The 23,050-nt window shown below is 41.2% G+C and overlaps 1 protein-coding gene across 3 annotated transcripts in view; it reads left to right on the top strand.

Moving 5' to 3' along the window:
• The window catches only part of blm (BLM RecQ like helicase), a 60,095-nt gene that overhangs the window by 23,291 nt on the left and 13,754 nt on the right, over positions 1–23,050 (top strand). For all 3 annotated transcript variants that reach the window (XM_072565354.1, XM_072565356.1, XM_072565355.1), the window contains exons 7-15: positions 4,383–5,185; positions 7,742–7,933; positions 10,605–10,723; positions 11,940–12,053; positions 13,798–13,896; positions 15,446–15,594; positions 17,991–18,097; positions 20,492–20,652; positions 21,277–21,472. In XM_072565354.1, coding sequence (XP_072421455.1) covers positions 4,383–5,185; positions 7,742–7,933; positions 10,605–10,723; positions 11,940–12,053; positions 13,798–13,896; positions 15,446–15,594; positions 17,991–18,097; positions 20,492–20,652; positions 21,277–21,472 — 1,940 coding nt within the window. The remainder of the gene's footprint in view (positions 1–4,382; positions 5,186–7,741; positions 7,934–10,604; positions 10,724–11,939; positions 12,054–13,797; positions 13,897–15,445; positions 15,595–17,990; positions 18,098–20,491; positions 20,653–21,276; positions 21,473–23,050) is intronic.

The following is a 23,050-nucleotide window of genomic DNA, read 5'->3' as shown; positions in this document are numbered from 1 at the left end:
AAGGCTGGTTGGATGTATGGAATGCTGGATATCTAAAGATATTGAGGGTTTGGTTAAGAAAAAGAAGGAAGCATAGACAGGATAGATCGAGTGAATCCTTAGAAGAGTATAAAGGCAGTAGGAGTATACTTGAGAGGGAATTCAGGAGGGTAAAAAGGGGACATGAGATAGCTTTGGCAAATAGAGTTACGGAGAATCCAAAAGGTTTTTACAAATACATTAAGGACAAAAGAGTATCTAGGGAGAGAATAGGGCCCCTCAAGGATCAGCAAGGCAGCCTTTGTGTGGAGCCACAGGGGATGGGAGATACTGAATGAGTATTTTGCATCAGTACGTACTGTGGAAAAGAATATGGAAGATATAGATTGTAGGGAAGTAGATGGTGACATCTTGAAAAATGTGCATATTACAGAGGAGAAAGTGCTGGATGTCTTGAAACGCATAAAAGTGGATAAATCCCCAGGTCCTGATCAGGTGTACCCTAGAACTCTGTGGGAAGCTAGGGAAGTGATTGCTAGGCCCCTTACTGAGATATTTGTATCATCGATAGTCACAGGTGAGGTGCCGGAAGACTGGAGGTTGGCAAACGTTTAAGAAGAGCGGTAAGGGCAAGCCAGGGAACTATAGAGCAGTGAGCCTGACATCGGTGGTGGGCAAGTTATTGGGAGGGAATTCTGAGGGACAGGATGTACATGTATTTGGAAAGGCAAGGACTGATTTGGGATGGTCAACATGGCTTTGTGCGTGGGAAATCATGTCTCAAACTTGATTGAGTTTTTTGAAGAAGTAACAAAGAGGATTGATGAGGGCTGAGTGATAGATGTGATCCATATGGACTTCAATAAAGCATTTGACAAGGTTCCCCATGGGAAACTGGTTAGCAAGGTTAGATCTCATGGAATACAGGGAGAACTAGCCATTTGGATATAGAACTGGCTGGAAGGTGGAAGGTAGACGACAGAGGGTGGTGGTGGAGGGTTGTTTTTCAGACTGGAGGCCTGTGACCAGTGGAGTGCCACAAGGATCGGTGCTGGGGTTCTCTACTTTTTGTCATTTACATAAATGATTTGGATGCGAGCATAAGAGGTATAGTTAGTAAGTTTGCAGATGACACCAAAATTGGAGGTGAGTGGACATCGTAGAAGGTTACCTCAGATTACAACAGGATCTGAACCAGATGGGCCAATGGGCTGAGAAGTGGCAGATGGAGTTTAATTTAGATAAATGTGAGGTGCTGCATTTTGGGAAAGCAAATCTTAGCAGGACTTGTACACTTAATGGTAAGGTCCTAGGCAGAGTTGCTGAACAAAGAGACCTTGGAGTGCAGGTTCATAGCTCCTTGAAAGTGGAGTCACAGGTAGATAGGGTAGTGAAGAAGGCGTTTGGTATACTTTCTTTTATTGGTCAGAGTATTGAGTACAGGAGTTGGGAGGTCATGTTGCGACTGTACAGGACATTGGTTAGGCCACTGTTGGACTATTGCATGCAATTCTGGTCTCCTTCCTGTCGGAAAGCTGTTGTGAAACTTGTAAATCTTTTCTAAACCCTTTCAAGGATGTTGCCAGGGTTGGAGGATTTGAGCTGTAGGGAGAGGTTGAATAGGCTGGGGCTGTTTTCCCTGGAGCATCAGAGGCTGAGAGGTGACTTTAGAGGTTTATAAAATTGTGAGGGGCATGGATATGATGAATAGTCAAGGTCTTTTCCCTGGGGTGAGGGAGTCCAAAACTAGAGGGCATAGGTTTAGGGTGAGAGGGGAAAGATCTAAAAGAGACCTAAGGGGCAACTTTTTTACGCAGAAAGTGATGTGTGTATGGAATGAGCTGCCAGAGGAAGTGGTGGAGGTTAGTACAATTTCAACATTTAAAAGGCATCTGGATGAGTATATGAACAGGAGCGGTTTTGAGGGATATGGGCAGGGTGCGGGCAGGTGGGACTAGATTGAGTTGGCATATCTAGTTGGCATGGATGGGTTAGACCGAATGCTGTACATCTTATGACTGAATCAAAATATGGGCATTGGAGTTTATAATCGAATGCAAAAACAATAACAACTTAGCCAGTTCAGCCCTCTGCAGCAATGAGTTCCACAGATCATCTGCCCTCAGGCTGAAGAAATTCCTCCTCATTTTCATTCTGAAGAGTTGTTCCTTCATTCTGAGGTTCTGCCCTTGGGTCCTTGTCTCTCCTACTACTGGAAAGGCCTTTGCCACGCCCTCTGTATCCAGGCCTCTCAGTATGCTTTAAGTTTCAATTAGATACCTCCTCATCCTTCTAAATTGCATCGAGTTCAGACCCAGAGTCATCAATTGTTCCTCATATGACAGGCCATTCATCCCCAGGATCATTTTTTCTAAACCTCCTCTCATCTCCTCCAACGCCAGCAGATCCTACAGGTGTACAGCATAGAAACAGACCCTTCGGTCCAACATGTCTATGCCGACCAGATGTCTGAAATTGGTCTAGTCCCATTTTCCAGCATTTGACCCATATCCCTGTAAACCCGTTCTATTCACATACCCATCCAGATGCCTTTTAAATGTTGTAATTGTACCAGCCTCCACTACTTCCTCTGGCAGCCTATTCCATATACGCACCACCCACTGCGTGAAAATGTTGCCCCTTAGGTCCCTTTTAAATCTTCCCCTCTGACCTTAAACCTATGCCCTCTAGTTTTTGACTCCCTACCCTGGGGAAAGGATCTTGGGTATTTACTGTAACAATGCCCCGCATGATTTTATTAACTTCTGTAAGGTCGCCCCTCAGCCTCTGTCTCTCCAGGAAAATAGCCCCATCCTATTCATCTTCTCCCTATAGCTCAAACCCTCCAACCAAGGCAACATACTTATAAGTCTTTTCTGAATCCTTCATGTTTCATAACATCTTTCCTGTAGTCGGGAAACCAGAATTGAATTCTTACATACGGGGCCCAAAACTGTTCACAATAGTCCATACGCGGTCTGACCAGAGCCTTCTGTACCCTCAGCCCTACATCCCTGCTCTTGTATTCTAACTGCCTTGAAATAAATGCTAACGTTCTTAACTGCCAACTGAAATGACATGTTAACCTTAAGAGAATCCTGAACTAACATTCCTAAGTCCTTTTGTGTTTCAATTTTCAAAGTCTTTCCCTATTTGGAAAATAGTCTACTCTTCTATTCTTCCCATCAAAGTGCATAATCTCTCACTTTCCTCCATTGTATTCCATCTCCTACTTCTTTGCCCACTCTCCTAACCTGCCCAAGTCCTCCTCCAGCCTCCCCACTTCCTCAGCACTACCTGTCACTACCTGCAAATTTAACAACCATGCCCTCAGTTCCTTTGTCCAGATCATTAATGTCTAATGTCTAAAGTTGTGATCCCAACATGGACCCCTGTGAAACTCTGCTCGTCACTGTCTGCCTGACAAAGATCTCTTAATCCTTAATCTCTGCCTTCTGCCAGTCAGTCAAAACAGTTGGGAAAGTGGTATTTATGCTGGTGGAAAGAAGGAGAAGGAATAAGTTGAATAGGTGGCGAGGTGCCCAGAGAGGGGGAAGAAAGGGAGAAGTAGACAAAAGGATTGTAGACGATAAACTGGGAGATGAGTACTGAATGGTTGGTTTGAACCGTTGAAAATGGGTTGACTGAGCTGGGAGTAACCCATACAGAGTGGGTTATGCACATGGAGAAAGATGTTCACACTCTGAAATTGTGAAACACAATGTTGAGTCCTGAGGGCTGTTCCACACCTAGGCAGAAAATGAGGCATTGTTCCTCCCAATAGAGTTGAGCTTCACTGAACTACTACAGCAGGCCTCAGACGAAAGTTTCAAAGTAGGAAACTGCAGGCATATGGACACTTGGTTATTTGTACAGACAGAATGGAGATCTGCAAAACGATCGTGCTGTCTCTTTCACAGATTCGCAGCTCCAGATCTCCTATATCTCCTGACAAATCATCAACAATCCCTTTGTCTGCTCTTTTTTCTTCCTGTCTTGGCACTCAACAGCCCCCCCACAAAACAAACCCACCGACATAAATACCATAATTTCCCTGTTCCTTTCAGTTCTGATGAAGAATCACTGAACTTGAAACGTTAACTCTTCTCTCCATAGGTGATGCCAAATCTGTTGAGTTTATCCAGCACTTTTTTTTTGTTTCCAATTTGAAAATCTGCAGTTGTGTATATTTTATTTTACTGCCACTGGAACTGTTCTGTGACTGGATCTCCCTCCAGTGGTAGAACAGAATAAGGCAGAAGTTCTATGTATTACCTGTGTTTTGTGTCTATGCAGTACTACATTTGACAACTGTTTGCCTTACACACAGACCATTACTGCTTCGCAGCTCATCTACAGAGAGTATGATGGAAGGGGGTAACAATTCTTATTTTTGTTTTCAGAAGAAAACTTTTGGCTGATCAGAATGAAGCACAGAGCACATTAAATGGAGGTATTTCAACAGCTGTCACATTATCCAAGCAGAGCAGTGCAGTGAGTAATATTTCTACAGATCGTGTTACTTCACCTATCTCTGTTAATTCATCCCAGGGATCTGGTTCTCCCAAAACATTTACTTTCAAGAAATCTTCTTTGAAAACCACAGGTATGCCTAGAGATAATTTTTTCAGTACTGAAGACTTCTTTGCAGTGGATCAAACCTCTGCACATACAGGGAAGAAGAGTGCAACATCTGACAATTGCAAGAGCTTGCTCAGTAAGTCATGTTTCCAAAGAAAGCTAGACCTCTCAACTGGAGGGAACAAGGCCTCCCCACCAAGTACACCTCAGTCTAAGTATTCCTCACTCAATTGCATCTCGTATGGATCCTCTGATGCTGCAAGCAGAAATGACTTGGACAAATCCACACGTGTATCTGCTGCAGGAATGCATACTGCTGCTGATCAGAAGCGGTTCGTTGAAGACAGTAGGAGCTGCATGGCTGAAGAGGATTTGATGTTTGATGACATTGATATTGATAACTTTGACATTGATGACTTAGATGTAGAGGAAGTTCCAGAATGTTTTCTGAATTCACCAAGTCAACCTGCAGGAAACATATCTCATGGAGCAATTCAGCCAATCCGAGAGGGAGGAACTAAAACGGCCTGGAGAAAGACTCCAGCTCAAGATGGCAGTGAGCACACATCTCGTCCCTCTGCAACTGCTAGCATCAAAAAGTCCCAAGCACTGCTGGGCTCCTCAGGTAACTAGTGTTCCAGTTTTAAGTTGTCTTTAGGGTTTATAATAGAACAATGACCTTGTTTAAATACATACCTGGTTAACTAATCAGTTATTACATTTCAGACCTGATGTACCCAAGACTTGATGTTATTACATTTCAGGGAGGAGAAAGTGAAGACTGCAGATGCTGGAGATCAGAGTCGAGAGTGTGGTGCTGGAAAAGCACAGCAGGTCAGGAAGCATCCAAGGAGCAGAAGAATTGACGTTTCGGACATAAGCCCTTCTTGAGGAATAATGAAGGCTTATGCCCGAAACATTGATTCTCCTGCTCCTCGGATGCTGCCTGACCTGCTGTGCTTTTCCAGCAGCACACTCAACGTTTTTACGTTTCAGACTTGGTGTGCCCAGGCCTTCAGTTATTAACTGTCCCTTTGCTGTTACAGCCATATGCTCCACAGCTGATTCCAATCCTCCACAACTCACTCTGAGCTCTCACTTCCTTTGAATATGGGCACTGCTAGCAACCTATCGTCCAACCAATTGTCCAGCCCATGGCCACTCTGCTGAGACATTGGTATTCTGAGTTTGATGTAACAATTGTCAAACATGTTTGGTAAGAGTCTGAGTTGCAGAGTCCAGAATGAGCAGATTGCCTTCACCAAAGGGACATTGCTGAACTAGTTTAGTTGTTTGTATAACGATCTGATAGCATCATGCTCACTATTACCAGATGTTTATTTCTGTATTTTTGAACTGGATGTTGGATGTTAGTGGGAGAGTTTGAATATGTTCTCTGACTTATCTCTGTCATTAACAGAACCATTTCACTTTGTTGTGCTCTGCACCAGAGATGAAAGGATTGTAGAATCCTGACTGATTCTTCCATGTGTAGTACAAAGGCTTTGAGCCAGTGGCAGGGACTGACAAGGATCAGCTAATTAGGCAGAGACCAGGGATTGAACCTAACATCTATGGATCTCTGGAATATATCATTTGGCACCTTTACCCATCAGTCTGTTCAGAGACCTGTGATGGATTGTTTTGTTTACTGGAATATTGCATAAAGATTCCAGGTTTGATGTACAGATTGTGTGGAATCCACCAGCCTGACTGAACCTGTGGTAGAGGCCCTGTAAATGGCCTCAGTGTTCTGAATTAGGATTGAAAAAAAAAATGCCCTGACTCCTAGTCTAATAATAGAATTGGATCATGACTGTGATGCATGTTCATGTTAAATTCCTATGGACATTACAGCATTAAACTGAATTCTATTTATGAAAAAAAAAGCAAGTCATTTCCTTATTTATCTCCGGTAAAGCTCACTTACACCTACAGAGCTGATTTTAAAATGTAATTTTCTTTCTTTCAATTCACACTTTTCTGTAGTAAAGGACCTGTGCTGCCTATATTACCCTGATTCTATGAAGTAGTATCTGCTGTTTATTCTGTGTTGTCCCTTCTGTAGTATGACTGCTAAAGACCCACAGAAACTGTGTCCCAAAGTCTCAGCTGTCCCATTTCCAAAGTGTTGTCGTCCTTCCTGAAGTGTGGCACGCAAAACATTCCAGCTTGAGGCCTAACCAGTGATTTTTAAAAATCTCGCGTGACTTTGTATTCTGTGATCATCTTAATATTGAAATGTTTAACTTCTTTATGCACTTACTGTACCAGTTGGTGAGGATTTCTCAAAACCATACCATTTAGGTGATACTGGAAAGGCCTTTAGGTTGTTTTCTCAAAATACATGACTTCACATTATTCAACATGTGCAGTCCATTCCTTTTAATATTAGTTGCTGGAATGCCAACTTCGCTAGTTGGACCACCAATTATTGAACTGCTTCAGTCCACAGTGCTGTAGGAAAGGAAGTTTCTGAATTTGATCCAGCCACAGGGAAGGAACAGCGATATACTTCCAAGTCAGGATGATGTGTGGCTCGGAAGGGAAATTCCAGGTGGTGATGCTCCCATTGTGTTTGCTGCCCTTTTCCTTCTGGCTGATGGAGGTTGTGGGTTCGGCAGATGCTGTTGAAGGGGTTGGTGTGTTGCTGCATTGCAAAATGTAGATGATACACAATGCTGCCATGGTACATCATTGGTGGAAGGAATGTTGAAGGTTGTGAATGGGGTGCCAATAAACAGGCTGCTTTGTTCTGGATCTTGTAGAGTTTTTGGAGTGTCATTGGAAGCTGCATTCATACAGATTAGATTGCATTGCATTACGTCCTGGTTTGTGCATTGCAGGTGGTGGATGGTTTTGTGGAGTCAGGATGTAAGTTACTTACCACAGAATTCTCAGCCTCTGACCTGCTGATGGAGCCACAGTATTTAAATGGTTGGTCCAGATCAGTTTCCAGTCCATTGGTAACCCCCAAAATGTTGACAGTGGGGGATTCAGCAATGGTGATATCAATGAATGTCAAGGGAAAATAGTTATATTCTGTTGGGGATGCTCATTGTGTGGCATAAATGCTACTTCATCAGCCCATCAGTTTCCAACTGTATTCACTACCATGTTCACTAAGTATTACACTTCTGAGTAGACCACTGCAAGAACTGATGTGTTCATTTTCCATCAGAGGCTTCCCATGAGCAAGGGCATTCCAGAAGTCCTGTGCTGGAGCGTTTCCGAGGCTTCCACTTCCCACACTCCAAGGAGATGATGCGTATCTTTCACAAAAAATTTGGGCTGCACCAGTTCCGAACAAACCAGCTGGAAGCGATCAATGCTGCCCTGCTGAACGAAGATTGCTTTGTCTTGATGCCCACAGGTAAATACCCAAGAAATTCTGGAATAATCTGTCAGAAGGATGTCGTGAAACTTGAAAGTGTTTAGAAAAGATTTACAATGATGTTGCCAGGGAGGGGCTGAATAGGCTGGGGCTGTTTTCCCTGGAGCGTCAGAGGCTGAGGGGTGACCTTGTCGATGTTTATGATATCATGAGGGACATGGATAGGGTAAATAAGCAAGGTCTTTTCCCTGGGGTGGGGGAGTCCAAAACTAGAGGGCATAGGTTTATGGTGAGAGGGTGAAGATTTAAAAGGGATCTAAGGGGCACCTTTTCATGTAAAGTGTAAAGGGGCTGGTGTGTTGCTGGGTGAATGGATTGAGCTGCCAGAGGAATTGGAGGAGGCTGGTACAATTACAACATTTAAAAGGCATCTGCATGGGTATATGCAGAGGAAGGGTTTAGAGGGATTAGGGTAAGTGCTGGCAAATAGGACTAGATTGGTTTTGGATATCTGATCAGCTTGGACAAGTTGGACTGAACGGTTTGTTTCTGTGCTGTACATCTCTATGACTCTAAGTAGCTTAAATAATTTGAAGTTTTTTTATTGTATCAAAGGTACTAAATAAGTGCAAGTTAATTTTGTTTATTTGTGATAACTGATTTTGAATGCATAATGGTGTTTATTTCTCTTCTCTTGTCTGCCAGCTCAACCACTCTTCAAACGAACTGTAGGGAATTTGGGACAATATTTATTTTATTATGTCACAAGTACAACTGATTTAGTTATTTATTATTGTTAGCAGAAGCTTGTGCACAAGTTGGCTGCTTGAGCTTCCTACATTGCAACAGTAACTGCATTTCATTGGCTGTAAAGTGCATTGGGAAATTCTGAGGTTATCACTGTCCTCTTCTACATGTTCTTGCAAACCTCAATTGAGGGTCACCAAATCATTGCCTCCCACCTTCTTTCCAGCTATTTCTAATTTTGGCGACATAATTTTGAGTCAGTATTTCAAATTAAATAAAGGTGTTTTTTTCATTATCACTGGAAGTGGCTAATTTAAAGATTTCAGATTGTTCAAGATCTATTTCCTCAAGGTGGGCAGATCATTTTACAGCAGATTTTAACATAGTCTCTCCAATGATCTGTGTGAACATTGCAATATTCCACTGGGGTGTTTAACCACCTCATTAACAGCTTGTCCTTGCATTCATTTATAAGAAAGGCTTAGACTTTGAAGGTGCCTGTCATGACTCAAGATGACCCAGAGTGTTCCACATTCATCAACATGCTTTAAAAGAGTAGTCACTGTTTTCTAGCACATTTCATACATATCAATGAGCATATAGTAGGGCTCGCAAAGTACCAATGTGATAACAACCAGTTAATTTGTGTTAGTGTTATCTGGTTGTGAGAGAAATATTTGCTAAAATGGCTGGAGGAAGGAAAACATGGCCACAGATTCAATATCTTATCCAAAAGATATGATCAAATAAAATGTTTATAAGGTGATTTTATTTCAAGAATGTTCTGATATAAAATGTACAAGGACCAGGTATAGCTGTCAGCTGTAAGTGGCTGTACTGTGACGACATACCACTGCTGTCTGGGCTACTCAAAAGCATCTTCGTGTCTTTGTGCATACTGTTTGCTTTGGTACGTTGTTCTCATAAATGAGACGGATATCAGTTCAGTGCTTTCCAATGAATGCTATTGTTTTTCTTTACTTAATTTGTTGTGTTTATTTTGTTTGTAGTATCTTTTTATAACAGTTATAATTAAAGTATTGTATATCTCCCCCAGTAGCTTGGTTGATAAAGGCCTTTTGTTTCCTCTGGGTGCCTCGACACAATCGTGGTGTGCAGAACACTAATGGGTCTGAGACTTGCTCAGTGAGTAATTGAGCTCTACAGAACAAATTAGATTCTCCTTTCACCCTGGTCTGTTCTGAATTATTTAGGTGGTGGTGGAAGCACTGCTGTTGTTGTTCAGTGACAGCTGCACCTCTTAATACTCTCCCTCGCAAACTAGCTACCCCGTTCCGATGAACATGAAGGGGTAGGATTGAGGCTTTCTTTGAAACGGACAAAGTGCTGGAGGAACACAGTAGGTCTGGCAGAATCTGTGGAGAGAGGAAGAGTTAATGTTCATCATCCAGTGACCCTTCAAGGCTTTCTTTGATCTCCCAACATTAAATACTGATGACATTCTGAGGAATCCATTCATGTGGAGAGAATTACCTGGCCGGCATGTTCAGATTAAAAGGTTTGGGGACTTCCCAGAGCACTTCACAACCAAACAATTGTTTTTGTAACTGTAGTTACAGTTGTTATGTTGCCATGTGTGGCAGTCAGTTTACATTCAACAACATTGATGGGCCCTAGAGCCTTTGTCTGCACTGTAGACCTCTGTGAACTCTATGTCCCTATCCCACAAATGGCAAAATAAAATGCTGTGGGCACTCCATATTTTTACTGGTGGTAACAAAAAAACTTAAAGTTGGGAGGTCACCAAGGACAGTCCCTTTTCTTTGGTCAGTGTTGCAGAGGAAAGTAAACGTAGCATAAGAAAGGGTCAGGAAACCACCTGGTCTACCTGAAAACAAATAATCATTACACAGCAATCCTGTGTTGCAGATTATTCTCTTGACTGCTTCGGCTGTTTGCCCTGTGTTTCTGTGTTGTGATTTGTGCTGTCTGTCTGTTTCAGGTGGTGGTAAGAGTTTGTGTTACCAACTGCCAGCCTGTCTCACCCAAGGAGTCACTGTTGTGATTTCCCCACTCAGGTCACTGATCCTGGATCAGGTGCAGAAACTGACCTTGTTTGACGTGAGTTTAAGTATCTCTTTATTCACTTCTGCGATTGAAATGCACCTCCTGTTTCTCATCAGTACTATAATGATACAGCTGCAGTAACAAGGAATATTTCAATGCGCTTGTTTGATGCTAAAATTGTTCATCGTGTGGAGAGAACTGAGTGGAGATTTAATAGTAGGATTCAATGTTGAGTGCTTTTGACAGAGTAAAGAAGGAGAATTTGTTACCTGGCAAGAATGTGGTGATTCAAAAAAAGGTAAGGGATTTGACAAAATCACCAAAGTGAGATTTTCTCTGTCTGAAACAGCAGTAAAACCAGATACGATAGTAATTTTCAAAGGAGAATTGAATAAATATTTTGAGGAATTTTCAGTGATATGAGGGGAATGTTTGGTCTTTGCTAATTGAAAATTTTTTCAAAGAGTTTACACCGAACCAGTGGACAAGTGGCCTCTTTCTCTGCGTCATTGTTTAATGTTTATATTGAAGGTAGCAAAAAGGAGCTGCTTGAGAGTGGAGGTGCGGGTCTTTAATAAGATTGAGCAATGTGAGCAAACTAGGGGATTACAGTATTTAACCTGCTTCATTGGCGGAATAAACTCTCCGACTTTAGCACTGACATGATGTACTGTTTGGTTATAAGAGATTGATTGGAATTTTGATTTCCTGCATGGTATGCTTCTTCTCAAAACTCCTTTCCAATGTTGTTGCTAATTAAAAGGTCAGTGTCACTCTGCAAGGGAAAAGAAGAGAGATCTAGATTCAGTGGATGATTGAGCACTCTAGGAGAAAGTGAAGACTGCAGATGCTGGAGATCAGAGTCAAGAATGTGTTGCTGGGAAAGCACAGTAGGTCAGGCAGCATCCGAGCAGCAGTAGAATTGACTTTCGGGCATGAGCCCTTCTTCAGGAATGAGGCTTGTGGGCAGGGACTGAGAGATAAATGGGAGGGGGTGGGGTGGGTAGCTTTCACACCCTCTTCCCATTTATTTCTCAACCCCGGTCCACAAGCTTCATTCTGATGAAGGACTTATGCCCAAAATGTTGATTCACCTGCTCCTCAGATGCTGCCTGACCTGATTGAGCACTCTGACGCCCACCCAAAATACTGAGAACTCTAAAGGTGTGAATAGATCCAGTCAGCAGGAGCAAACCATCAAGAAACTTGTGTGGAGGAAAACAAGGCCTGGAGTCATGTTTGAAATGTGTCCTTTATTTTCCATTAACAGATTCCAGCGACACATCTAACTGCGAGTAAGAGTGACTCTGAGGTTGCCAGTACCTATATGCAGCTGTCCAAAAAGGATCCTATTGTGAAGTTGCTTTACTGCACACCTGAGAAGGTGAGCCTCAAATGTATGTTTTGGTTAGATTAGGAAATTATTGATTCCTCCTGATATTCTGGTTTAACCAGCTGAAATTTGTCACCTTTCTCTCTGGTGGGTTTAAGATTGTGGGCTTTGTGTGAGGAGCCCATAATTATAAATCTGTTTTGTAGCAATGCATTCTCCCCTCAGTTTAGCTATGGGCTTGGAATGCTGTAAGAATATAAATTGTTAGTGTTGGTTTCTGTCTGATATTCTCTTTTTCTGTGTTCTGTATTTTTGAAATATGTCATTTATCTGTATACATTTAAATTGCAATTGCTGCTCTTCAGTTTTAATTTTTGCTGTATTCTAATTAAGGAGTCCTGGTAAAATACCGGTTGTGACACAGTGGTGTTTCTCAGTGCCAAGAGCCTTTACGTGATGGATGTTAGAGAGCAGTGTTTAATTGCACAAGGATACAGAATGCAGAACCCATTTAACATTGTACACGCTATCCTTATTTTTTATATCACTTGGATTTAACACAAACAGATAGGAGTGCCTAACTTAGATAGCAGTTCCAATATAGGTGCAGTGTGTGTTGCACTGGTGTTATCGTTCAAATGGCTAATGAGAATTAAGCTCCAACTTGCCCTGTAAATGGATGTAAAAGCTTCCAACGATTGTATTTTGAAGAAGAGTAGCAGAGTTATCCCCAGGATCAACATTGTTATAACAAATTACCTGGTTATTATCAGGTAACCTTACACCAATGACCAGACACATTTCTTTGACTCTAAAGAACTTTGAGGTATCCTGAGGTTGTGAATGGAGCTATTTCTCTTAACATGCTAAAATCATACCCTTTTACCTGCGATGGGACTGCAGCTCCTACCTTGAAAGTGGATGTTTGCAGTTTGACAGGCTTACGCTATAAACTCCTATATCCACATTTTGAAAGTAAAAGGTTGATTGGAAAAGCGTATAAACCCACCTTTTTAATTTTATAGACACGATTGACATTCAATATGCTGCATATGATGCCATTGTACTATTCTGATTAAGTCATACTAGACTCGAACATTGAGGCTGGTTTTCTCTCCACAGATGCTGCCAGACTTGCTGAGTTTCTCCAGCACATTCTGTGTTTTGTTTTAGAACCATTTTTGTTTCCTCTGAAATATTTGACTCAATATTTCATCTGTATGGAAGTTTCAGCATAAACTCTGATTTCTCTCCTTTTAGAACTGAACAAATTAGTTATGATGCTTATAGCGACACATAATTACAGCATGACTTAGTGACTTAAAATTAGGAATTTACATACAATGAGGCTGAGGAAACGCATACCCACATCAGAGGAACAATCTGTGCTATATCACCACATGTTGTATGTGCAAGAGTTGAAAGAAACGTATATCATTCAGTCCTGAGCCTGTTCCATAGTTTATGGAAATATTGAGAATTAGTACCGGAATCACTAGCAGCTTCATAACTTCATTGTGGTTGACTCTAAACTGTGCACCAACCATCTAGATGAATGTACCAAACAATAGGTAAGAGTTAACAAGTGTCTACCATCTTCTTGGGGAACTAGAGAATTGAGTGATGTGCAAATCCTGAGAATAAACTTTAAGTGACATTTGCTCACTCGATCTGAAACGTTAACTGATTTCTTTCCACAGATGCTGCAAGACTTGTTGAGCTTTTCCAGCAACTTCTGTTTTCATTTAAGTGACATTTTCCTGGCCTAATAATTTGATTCTCCTTGTTAATCCAGGTCAGTGCCAGTAACCGACTGATTGCTGCATTGGTAAATTTGTACGAGAGGAAACTTCTGTCTCGTTTTGTCATCGATGAGGCTCACTGTGTTAGCCAGGTAACTTGATGCTTCTATGTCTAAATTTCATCTTTGACTCTGGTGGCATTCTGGATCTCAAGGCCCCATGACATAGTATTCATGTTAAACACCAGTGAGAGATCTGGTTGGGACATTAAACTGGGCTCTCAATAGATGTTTACGTAGATGAGAAAAACCGTCAAGTCTGAAAAAGAACAGGAGAGTTCTGCCTGATGTTCTGCCATTATTTATCCCTTAACCAACATCACTAATAGAAATTATCTGGCCATTTGCACATTGTTCTTTGTGAGATCTTGCTGTGCCACACTTCACTGGTTGTGAAATGCTTCATAATGTCATGAGGTTCTTTTAAAGGCATCATATAAATGTACATTTTCCTTCTGTTTGTACACAAAGTTGGGTAAGGGAGCATCTCATGTTGCATGTACACCAGGATCTGAAATGAAGGCTCTTTGTGCCCTACTTGTTGCTAATTGAAGTGCTTGCCTCTTCCATTTGAGTCCATGCTTACTGACCATGAGTGTGATATCCAAGCTTGAGACCATTTGCTTGGCCATGCTCCCATTTCCCATCAAAGTGTCACTCGATGAGAAATACAGGCTGCATTATTTCTGTTCCCCAGGGGTTGAAGCTAATTGTGACACCCCGGCTGAGAAAGGTTAGTTCAGAGCAGACTGGGAACTGCACCCAAAATGTGTTGCTTTGCTGGTAGTGGTGAGCTTCCTCTTGTTTTTCTAAACAGTTCCGCAGTCATCAGGAGGAGTGTGTTTTGAGTGGGTGGATGCACTCAGCTGACAAACACCCTCAGGAATAGCAGAGTGCAATATCTTTTTCAATATTATACCTGCTGTTCAAAGCCATGATTCATCTTGTAAATTAGTACCAAATGAGCGTAGGCTGCAGTTTACGATGCATATCACAGCTCACAGCGGCTTGTACAAACAAAAGATCTTTTCCTTGGAGATGCTCCCTATTAAGATCTCAGTGGTGGCAACAATTGAAGACAAGCCTGTCTTGCAAAATGTCATTCTGTGCTGACTGCTCATATGTTGACGTTTGATGAGCATGGATAGACGATAGAGTTTGATGTCCAACTGGGAGATAGAGTGGGCCAGGGGCCCCTCTGTCAGTAAGCTCCAGCTGAAGGAATCCATTTTAGCACCATATTGGGTGAACAGCCAGCCTGTTTCCTATGCTGTATGAAGGCCAAATGAATACTGAATCCTGATTCTTCTTTCCTACTTTTGTCTCTCCCTTCACCCTTCCTCACTGGAAGCCCTTCCTTTGTTTGTTATTCCCCAGTTATATTACAGTAGTGATTTGTTTTTCACCTTTCTCTTTTTGCTTCACTTTGTTTTCCTAGTTTGTGTAAAGTCTGAGGCTTTGGTGCAAGTGAGCAAGGCTTATAAGCACATGTTGACTGCAGCACTGGAACTGGTTGTTCTCTGTCCCCTTATTACCTACCCTTTGGTGGCAGTAAATGTTACTGAAGACTTGTTTGTTTTTTCTCAGCTCCATGTGCTCACTTCTCAATTACTTCTCAAGTCTTTTTGGTTTCTATCCCTAGTGGGGCCATGATTTCCGTCCTGATTACAAGAAACTGAATGAGCTTCGGAGCAGATTTCCCACGATCCCAATGATGGCCCTGACAGCCACAGCCACACCACGGGTCCAGAAAGATATCCTCAACCAGCTCAAGATGCTAAAGCCTCAAGTGTACGTTCCTTCTTTTCTTGGTAGATGAGAGTGGAGAGGAAGAGTATTATGTTTAGATTAATTAACCATGATCAGATATTCACTTGTTTGCCTTTTCGAAATGTCACATTTCAGATTTTGCACTTTGGTGGGTTTTTAGAGAAAAATTGAAACAGTTATTTTCTGATTGTTTTTTCTGACACTGGGTAGGAACCAGCGATATAAAACCTCTACCTGTCTATGACTGAGCTCTCCAGGAATTGAATCTTTGACCTTAGTGATGTCCTATTGTATCTTAGCAGCAGAATCGTATTATTCTGCAGTATAATACTCCCCTCCTTCTAAGCCCTGATCTTCTGCCGTCCTATGAGCAATACCAAAGGACTATTGTAAATGTTTTACGTTTTAATAATTATTGGTGCAACTCTTTTTGTCATTTTCTTTCAGTTGGACAAAAATGTTTAGTTATCAGCACCATCAATTCTTAACACTCAGATTTAACTCTGAATCAAAATTTAATTTTATTTACTTCTCCCAGTGTATCTCCTATCCATTTATCAACAAAAGTTGTAAAGAGAGAGAGGATTGGATTTATATAGTACCTTTCTGATTTTCAGACATCCCAAAGCACATTTTGCTCAATGAAGTGCCTTTTGAAATGCTGTCACTATCATAGGACATTTGGCAACTAATTTGCAACTAGCCAGCTCCCACCAACAACATGAAAATGATGGTATAGTCTGAGATTTAGGGATGATGTTTAAGGATAAATGGTAGTCTTAGGATATTGAGGTAAATCTCCTGCTCCTCTGATATGTTGAAAGCAATTTTCCTTCAAATCAGCTTCGTTTATTTGACATACATTTCCTCCCGCCGCCCCCCCACCGTCTCTAAGAGGTACGCTGTCCTTGTGATGGCATTTGAGCCTTGGAGTTAGTAGTTTGTGGCCTTGAAGCTCCACCACAGAAGTTGAGCTTGTAAAGCAAGCTGATATTGCAGGAGCACTGTACTGATTGGGGTGATGTCTTCCATTAGAGCTACTCAATCAAATCTTGTTTTTGCACCAGAGGGGTATGTTGAAGATCCCATAGCAATATTTGAAATGGAGGAGGTAGTTTTCCCCAGTGCCCTGGCCAATATTTACGCCTCAGCTAAACCTGCTAAAAACAGATAAAAATGCAACTTACAATAAAAGTGAAAATTGCTGGAGAAACTTGGCAGGTCGGGCAATATCTACAGAGAGTGACAAAGTTAATATTTCAGGTCAATGACCTCCACAAAAGCTGCAAACACATTTTTTCAGCTTTTTCTTATTGGTGTTTCAGGTTTCCACCATCTGCAGTTTTTTTTACTTTTGTAAGAAGTAATTTATTTTGCTCAAGGAGGTGAGAGATGATTGGCTGATGGTATTCTCATTGGGCTTGGGAACCAGCTTAATACATTGGAGGTGTGGGGTCGAGTCTGGTGGAACTTGAATTCAATTAATTAATATTCAACACACAATGGGTGGTAGATATTTGAAACTGTCTTCCACAAATTGCAGTTGCTGGGTCAGGGTTAATCATTTTAAATGTGAGAGAGTATCTTTGCATAACTAAAACTTTATTGAAGAGATATGAGCCATTGGCAGGAATGTGGAGTTAGACTGCAGATCAGCCACAATTTCGTTGAATAATGAAACAGGATTGAGGGACTGATTGGCTTGCTCCCATTCTTATGTTGCTTCCTATAAGAAAATTAGCTACCGTTTTTACCATTGTAACTAGACCATAAATAATTAACTGACAGTGAAGTGTTATTTCCGGACATCCTGAGGACCCAAAGAGTTTTATTTAAGTGTCAACCTGCTTTTTTTTAAACTCCACCTGATTGCGTGATCTAGCGGTATATCTGGCTGCTAACATCAAGGAATAGCTAAGGGGATGTGAACCTACAGTTTCCCTCCTCATCTTGATGGGTAAAGTATCCTACTTCTATGTGTCCCACAATGAAGTAACTGGCATTGGGAAGTTGACCATATAGGGAATTATTTGATGTGTTGTACAGCACAACCTCGATTATCTGAAAGGGACAGGTGGGGAATATTTTGTTCAGATAAGGATCGTTTGGATAACTGATCAGATCATAAACAGGTGTTAATTTATGGGTGCCGATTATCCGAACATGCCTTGGTTATCTGGCAATACACGCCATAATGCCCTTTAGCTGATAACTGAATGCTGGGTTGTCTAATGCCTTTTTTACGGGATCCTGAGATCTTGTTTGGATAATCCAAAATTCAGATAATTGATGTTCTGATGACCAAGGTTGTACTGTATTCCTACAGTTTTGTACATTCTGTACAAGTTACTGAGAGTCGTCTAACACTTGTGTTAAACGGAGTTCTGGTACTGAGGTTTCATGTTGAAATTCTGCAGGTTCACCATGAGCTTCAACAGACACAACTTGAAATATGAGGTCCTGCCAAAAAAACCGAAGAAGATTGCTGAAGATTGCATTGAGTGGATCCGGAGGAACTATCCACGTAAGCATCAACTGAGTAATGCACTCCTCTCCTGTAGCTCCCTGTATAGAGCTAAACATTTCTGACATTTCAACCAATCGTTTTTACAGTTAGGGTTAAATATTTATATGGGTGACGTGACACTCTGATGTGGCTGTATCGGTTGTGGTAATCTAGTAGATCATCAGTGGTCACATTGTGTGAGGAAACACAGTTGTAGCCTGTATAAAGTTGTGAACCTGCCAACCTTTGCACAGGTAACTATGTCTCATGGAAAATGTTAAAAACAGTAACACCCCTCCTTTAGCATCCATCTATGGGAAAATGCATAGTGGATGAGTGTAATATGGACAAATGTGAGATTATTCACTTTGGTAACAAAAACAGTAGGGCAGATAATTATCTGAACAATGATAGATTGGGAAAGGGGGAGGTACAACAAGACCTGGGTGGCTTTGCTCACCATTCACTGGAAGTGAGCATGCAGCTGCAGCAGGAGATGAAGAAGGTAAATGGTATTTTGGCTTTCATAGAAAGTGGATTTGAGTACTGGAACAGGGATATCTTGCTGCAGATGTTCAGGGACTTGGTGTGAACTCACTGGGAGTATTATGTGCAGTTTTGGTCATCTTATTTGAAGGAGGTTATGGAGGCAATGTGAAGAGAATTTACCAGACTGAGTCCTGGGATAGCAGGGCGAAGAGAAACTGGATGGGACAGGACTATGTTCACTGGAGTTTAGAAGAATGGAGGGGAATCTCATAGAAACCTATAAAATTCTAACAGAACCAAACAGGGGAACATCCTTCCAGCATTTCCTCATGACTGGGAGACCAGAACCAGGGCTCATGGTTTAAGGATATAGGTAGGCCATTTCGGACTAGGGTGAGATCTATCTTCACCCAGAGTGTGGAATGCTCTGCCGTGGAAAGCAGTTACGGCCAAAACATTGAATGTTTTCAAGAAGGCGTTTGACATAATTCTTAAGGCTAAAGGGATCGGAGAGAAAGTGGGAACTGGGTACTGAGTAGGGACGGTCAGCCATGATTGTAATGAATGGTGGAGCAGACTTGAAGGGCCAAATAGCCTACTCTTATTTTCGATGTTTCTTTGTTTGAGATGTAAATAACTAAATAGTTATCCACCAAATTACTCATTGTATGATTTGGCTGTAAACAAAATAACTTACATATTTTACTGGTGGAAACAGCAGCTGTGCTTTGCAATAATTTAATTTCTCTAAAGTTTGTTCACTTTATTGTGTCTCTCATGTTCTCTCTGTATCACTTATATTAAACTTTAATTAATACTCAGTCAATATTTTTACAAAAGATCACTTTGACTTTCCTTTAATTTGCAATGTAGTGTGAGTCACATCACACCTGCTGTTGAGGAAGCTAGAGCTAACTATTTTGATGACAGGTTTGTAAGTAAAAACACCTTACTGAATTGGGCAGAGGAATGAGTTCTAAGTTGATAATGTAATGATGAACTAGACATGTTTCTCATCGCTGTAGCCTGTACACAAATTAGTTTCTATGAAGCACAGACATTGTTGTGAAGTTGACTAAAACATGGTTTGCATTCTGCTTTATCCCTCCTGTGCACTGCGGTACGTTGAAGTGGTTTTCAATGTATAATCACAAAAAGCTAATTCAATCTTTATTTCCACAGTTACCAAGTGTTTAAAACTCAAACTTGATGTTACAGAGAGTTGTTAACCTTTGGTTAAATGTATTCCTGAGGGTTTTATCACATCACACATGCCTCCATCCTCCCCTCCTCCTGATTGCCACTTGACCTGTTCATCCCCACATTGCCTTGCCCTACACTCTCTCTGTTGGTTACTCCTCCAATCCATTTTCATTACAACTCCACCTCCCATTTCAGTAGCAAGCAAAACCTAATTGAACGAGTCTAGACATAGTTACTTCCAATATTACTATAACATTTAGATAGAAATGGCAACAAACTTTCTTTTTGTTAATTCCTGTTTTACTTTGCATTTGGATTTTATGATCAGCAGAGATTGACACGTTGTGGAGACTTGAGGCCAATTCTGGAGAGTTGGTAACTCTAGTCAAGGCTGAACACAAGGCACTCAGCTTTAGGTGGAAACTGGCTGGTAGAGTGCACAGAAGTGTTCAAACTCAGCCATGCAAGAACATTGCTGTCTAATATTTGGTGATGTTCCCACTAAGACTCCTGGCTTCATCGGAAGTCAAATGTTTAGTCTTAAAAATGTTACTTGGGATTTATCATCAAATCTTGGAGGATGGTCAATCCTTGTTTCACAGAATAGGTACTTGCTGATTTACCTCACCTTTTGATGATGCTCAGCAAACTAAAGGACCTTCATCTTTTTAAACGAAACAGCTCAGCGCTGCACTAACTCTTGATTTCCATCATTAACAGGCGACTCGGGGATTATTTATTGTTTGTCACGGCATGAATGTGACACAGTGGCTGAAACACTGAAGAGAAATGGAATAGCTGCAATGGCCTATCACGCTGGCCTTCAGGATTCCAACAGAGATTTCATACAAAACAGGTGGATTAACCAGGAAGACTGCCAGGTAAGGAGCCCTTAAAATTCAGGCACAATTATCTTTCTTGTTTGGTGGGTTTGGTTCTTCATGCACAATACCTTCTGTTTCTCAATCCTTTGAAAATTACTACTAAATCTGTTTATATTGCCCATTCAGGCAGTATGTTCCAGATTGTAACAACTTGCTGTATAAAAATAATTCTCCTTACCTTCCATCTGTTTCTTTTGCTAATTTCCTTACATCTGGGTACCCTGCCTATTGACCATTTAATCAAGAAACAGAGTAAGCCAAGAAAGACCATCAACTCCTTAACTTTGAACGTCTCCCCTTCACCTTCTATGCTCCAAGGAGAGCAACCCCAACGTCCCCAGTTTCATATAGCTGAAGTATTTCAGTCCTGCAAAATCTAAGTTGCTAATAATCTTATTTTAAGGGAAGTTGATCTTATGCAATGATTTTTTTGCGGAAGCCAAGGATATAACTTTGAAACCTGATGTAAAATTTGCCTTTTTTATTTTACGTTCATATTTTAATAAATATTGCTAAGCTGAATAATATGTAAAAGGAGATGATGATAAGAATTGAAGGCAGTTAGAATGAACAGCTCCTCTGCTTATGTAAACTCATTCTTAAACTGTGTGTTCCCACCAGGTGATTTGTGCCACCATTGCCTTTGGAATGGGGATAGATAAACCAGATGTTCGCTATGTGATCCATGCCACACTGCCCAAGTCGATGGAAGGATATTACCAGGAGTCGGGTCGTGCTGGGAGGGATGGCGAAACGTCCCATTGTGTCCTTTTCTACAGTTACAGTGATGTCACCAGGATCAGGCGCATTATCCAAAGTGAGTGAGCAATCAGTTTGAATGATGTCTGAGAGGATAATAGGATTAAAATGTTACTTGTAGCTAAAGCAAGTCATAGTGTGTCTGAGTAATAGTCCAGTATTGTATTCACCTGTTCAAGGTGTGTTTAATACACTGGGATTCCATTAGAGCACCTGAAAATTATTAACCACAGCTGGGGGAAGAATGTCTCTTAGGATCTCCATTCACTGATTGTGACTAAATTCAGTCGTTGAGACTCCTTGTATGAGATGGTGATAGACAATGATGACGTATTGTGCTTCCTGCACTGGCCTAGTGTTTTAAGGCCCTAGTTTAGCACTGACTTGCAGACATGCAGTGCCCAGGTTCAAATGTGGGTTTGTGTGGAGTGTGCGAATCTCACTTGGGACCTGAATGCTTCAGTTGGCATCGTGCCTTCAGGTGTAACAGGTGTACACATCACCAATGATCATACTTTTAATTGCATTGGGAAGACTTTAGGTTTGAAAAGGCACTTTTAAAATGGCACCTTTTTTTTTCTTTTCTATCCATTTTCCAATGAGACTATCCATGTGTTAGGGATGCGGTATAGAAATGAGAAAGTCAAGATTAGAGTGGTGCTGGAAAAGAACAGCAGATCAGGCAGCATCCGAAAAACAGGAAAATTGATTTTTCTGGCAGGAGCTATTCCTTCTTCCTGAGGAATGGTTCCTGTCTGAAACATCAATTTTCCTGCTCCTCGGATGTTGCCTGACCTGCTGTGCTTTTTCAACACCACTCTAATCTTGACTCTAACTTCCAGCATCTGCAGTGCTCGCTTTTGCCTATAGGAGTGAGAAAGTCTTATTACAACTATGTGAGATATTGGTATCACCACACTTCGACCAGAGTGTATGACTTGGTCTCCTTGTTTAAGGAAGTCAGTACTTTGTTTCAAGGCAATTCATGGGAGTTTCGTCAATGATTTTTAGGAATAAAACATGCCTTATGAGGAAAGTTGGAGCAGGTTGGGCCTGGATTCACTGTAATTCAGAAAAAAATGAGTGGTGAGTTGATCACAACATTGAAATTCCAAGGGAGCTTGGCCACTGAATGTTTCCCCTCAGTGGGAATTCTAGAACTAGGTAATACTGTTTGAAAATAAGGGGTCTCCCATTTATAACGCAAGAAAGAAAAACAGTTGAATTAATGGAATCCCATTGATCGTGTAAATTGCTCTTCAGGATTTTTTAAAGTCAAAAATTTTTTTTCTTTTCTGACTTTTCTTTTGCCCTCTCAATCCAATCTTTCTTTCCCTTTTTATTTCTCTCTCTGCCTGATTTGGCTCTAATTCTTCCAAGTTCTGTCTCTGCCCTTCTCTTTCTCTTTGACCTCCATTGTTATGGAGACAGTTGATTCATTCGCTGAAGTCTTGATAACCTGCTTATCTGAATTCATCACGCACTTCCAGTAATTTGCGCAGTAAATGTTGTTTGAGTTAAAGAATGACAAAAGCTTCTTATAAATAGAACAAGCTGTGAGATTCTGCACCTCCGGCAAATTCCAGACCATTGTTTTCTTGATGCAATGTTGCAGTTTCTATTAACCTGATCTAAC

The sequence above is a fragment of the Chiloscyllium punctatum genome, chromosome 48 (assembly GCF_047496795.1).
Source record: "Chiloscyllium punctatum isolate Juve2018m chromosome 48, sChiPun1.3, whole genome shotgun sequence".
Classification (NCBI taxonomy): domain Eukaryota; kingdom Metazoa; phylum Chordata; class Chondrichthyes; order Orectolobiformes; family Hemiscylliidae; genus Chiloscyllium; species Chiloscyllium punctatum.
Note: the sequence above shows the minus strand (reverse complement) of the source record. Positions and strands in the feature narration are given on the sequence as shown.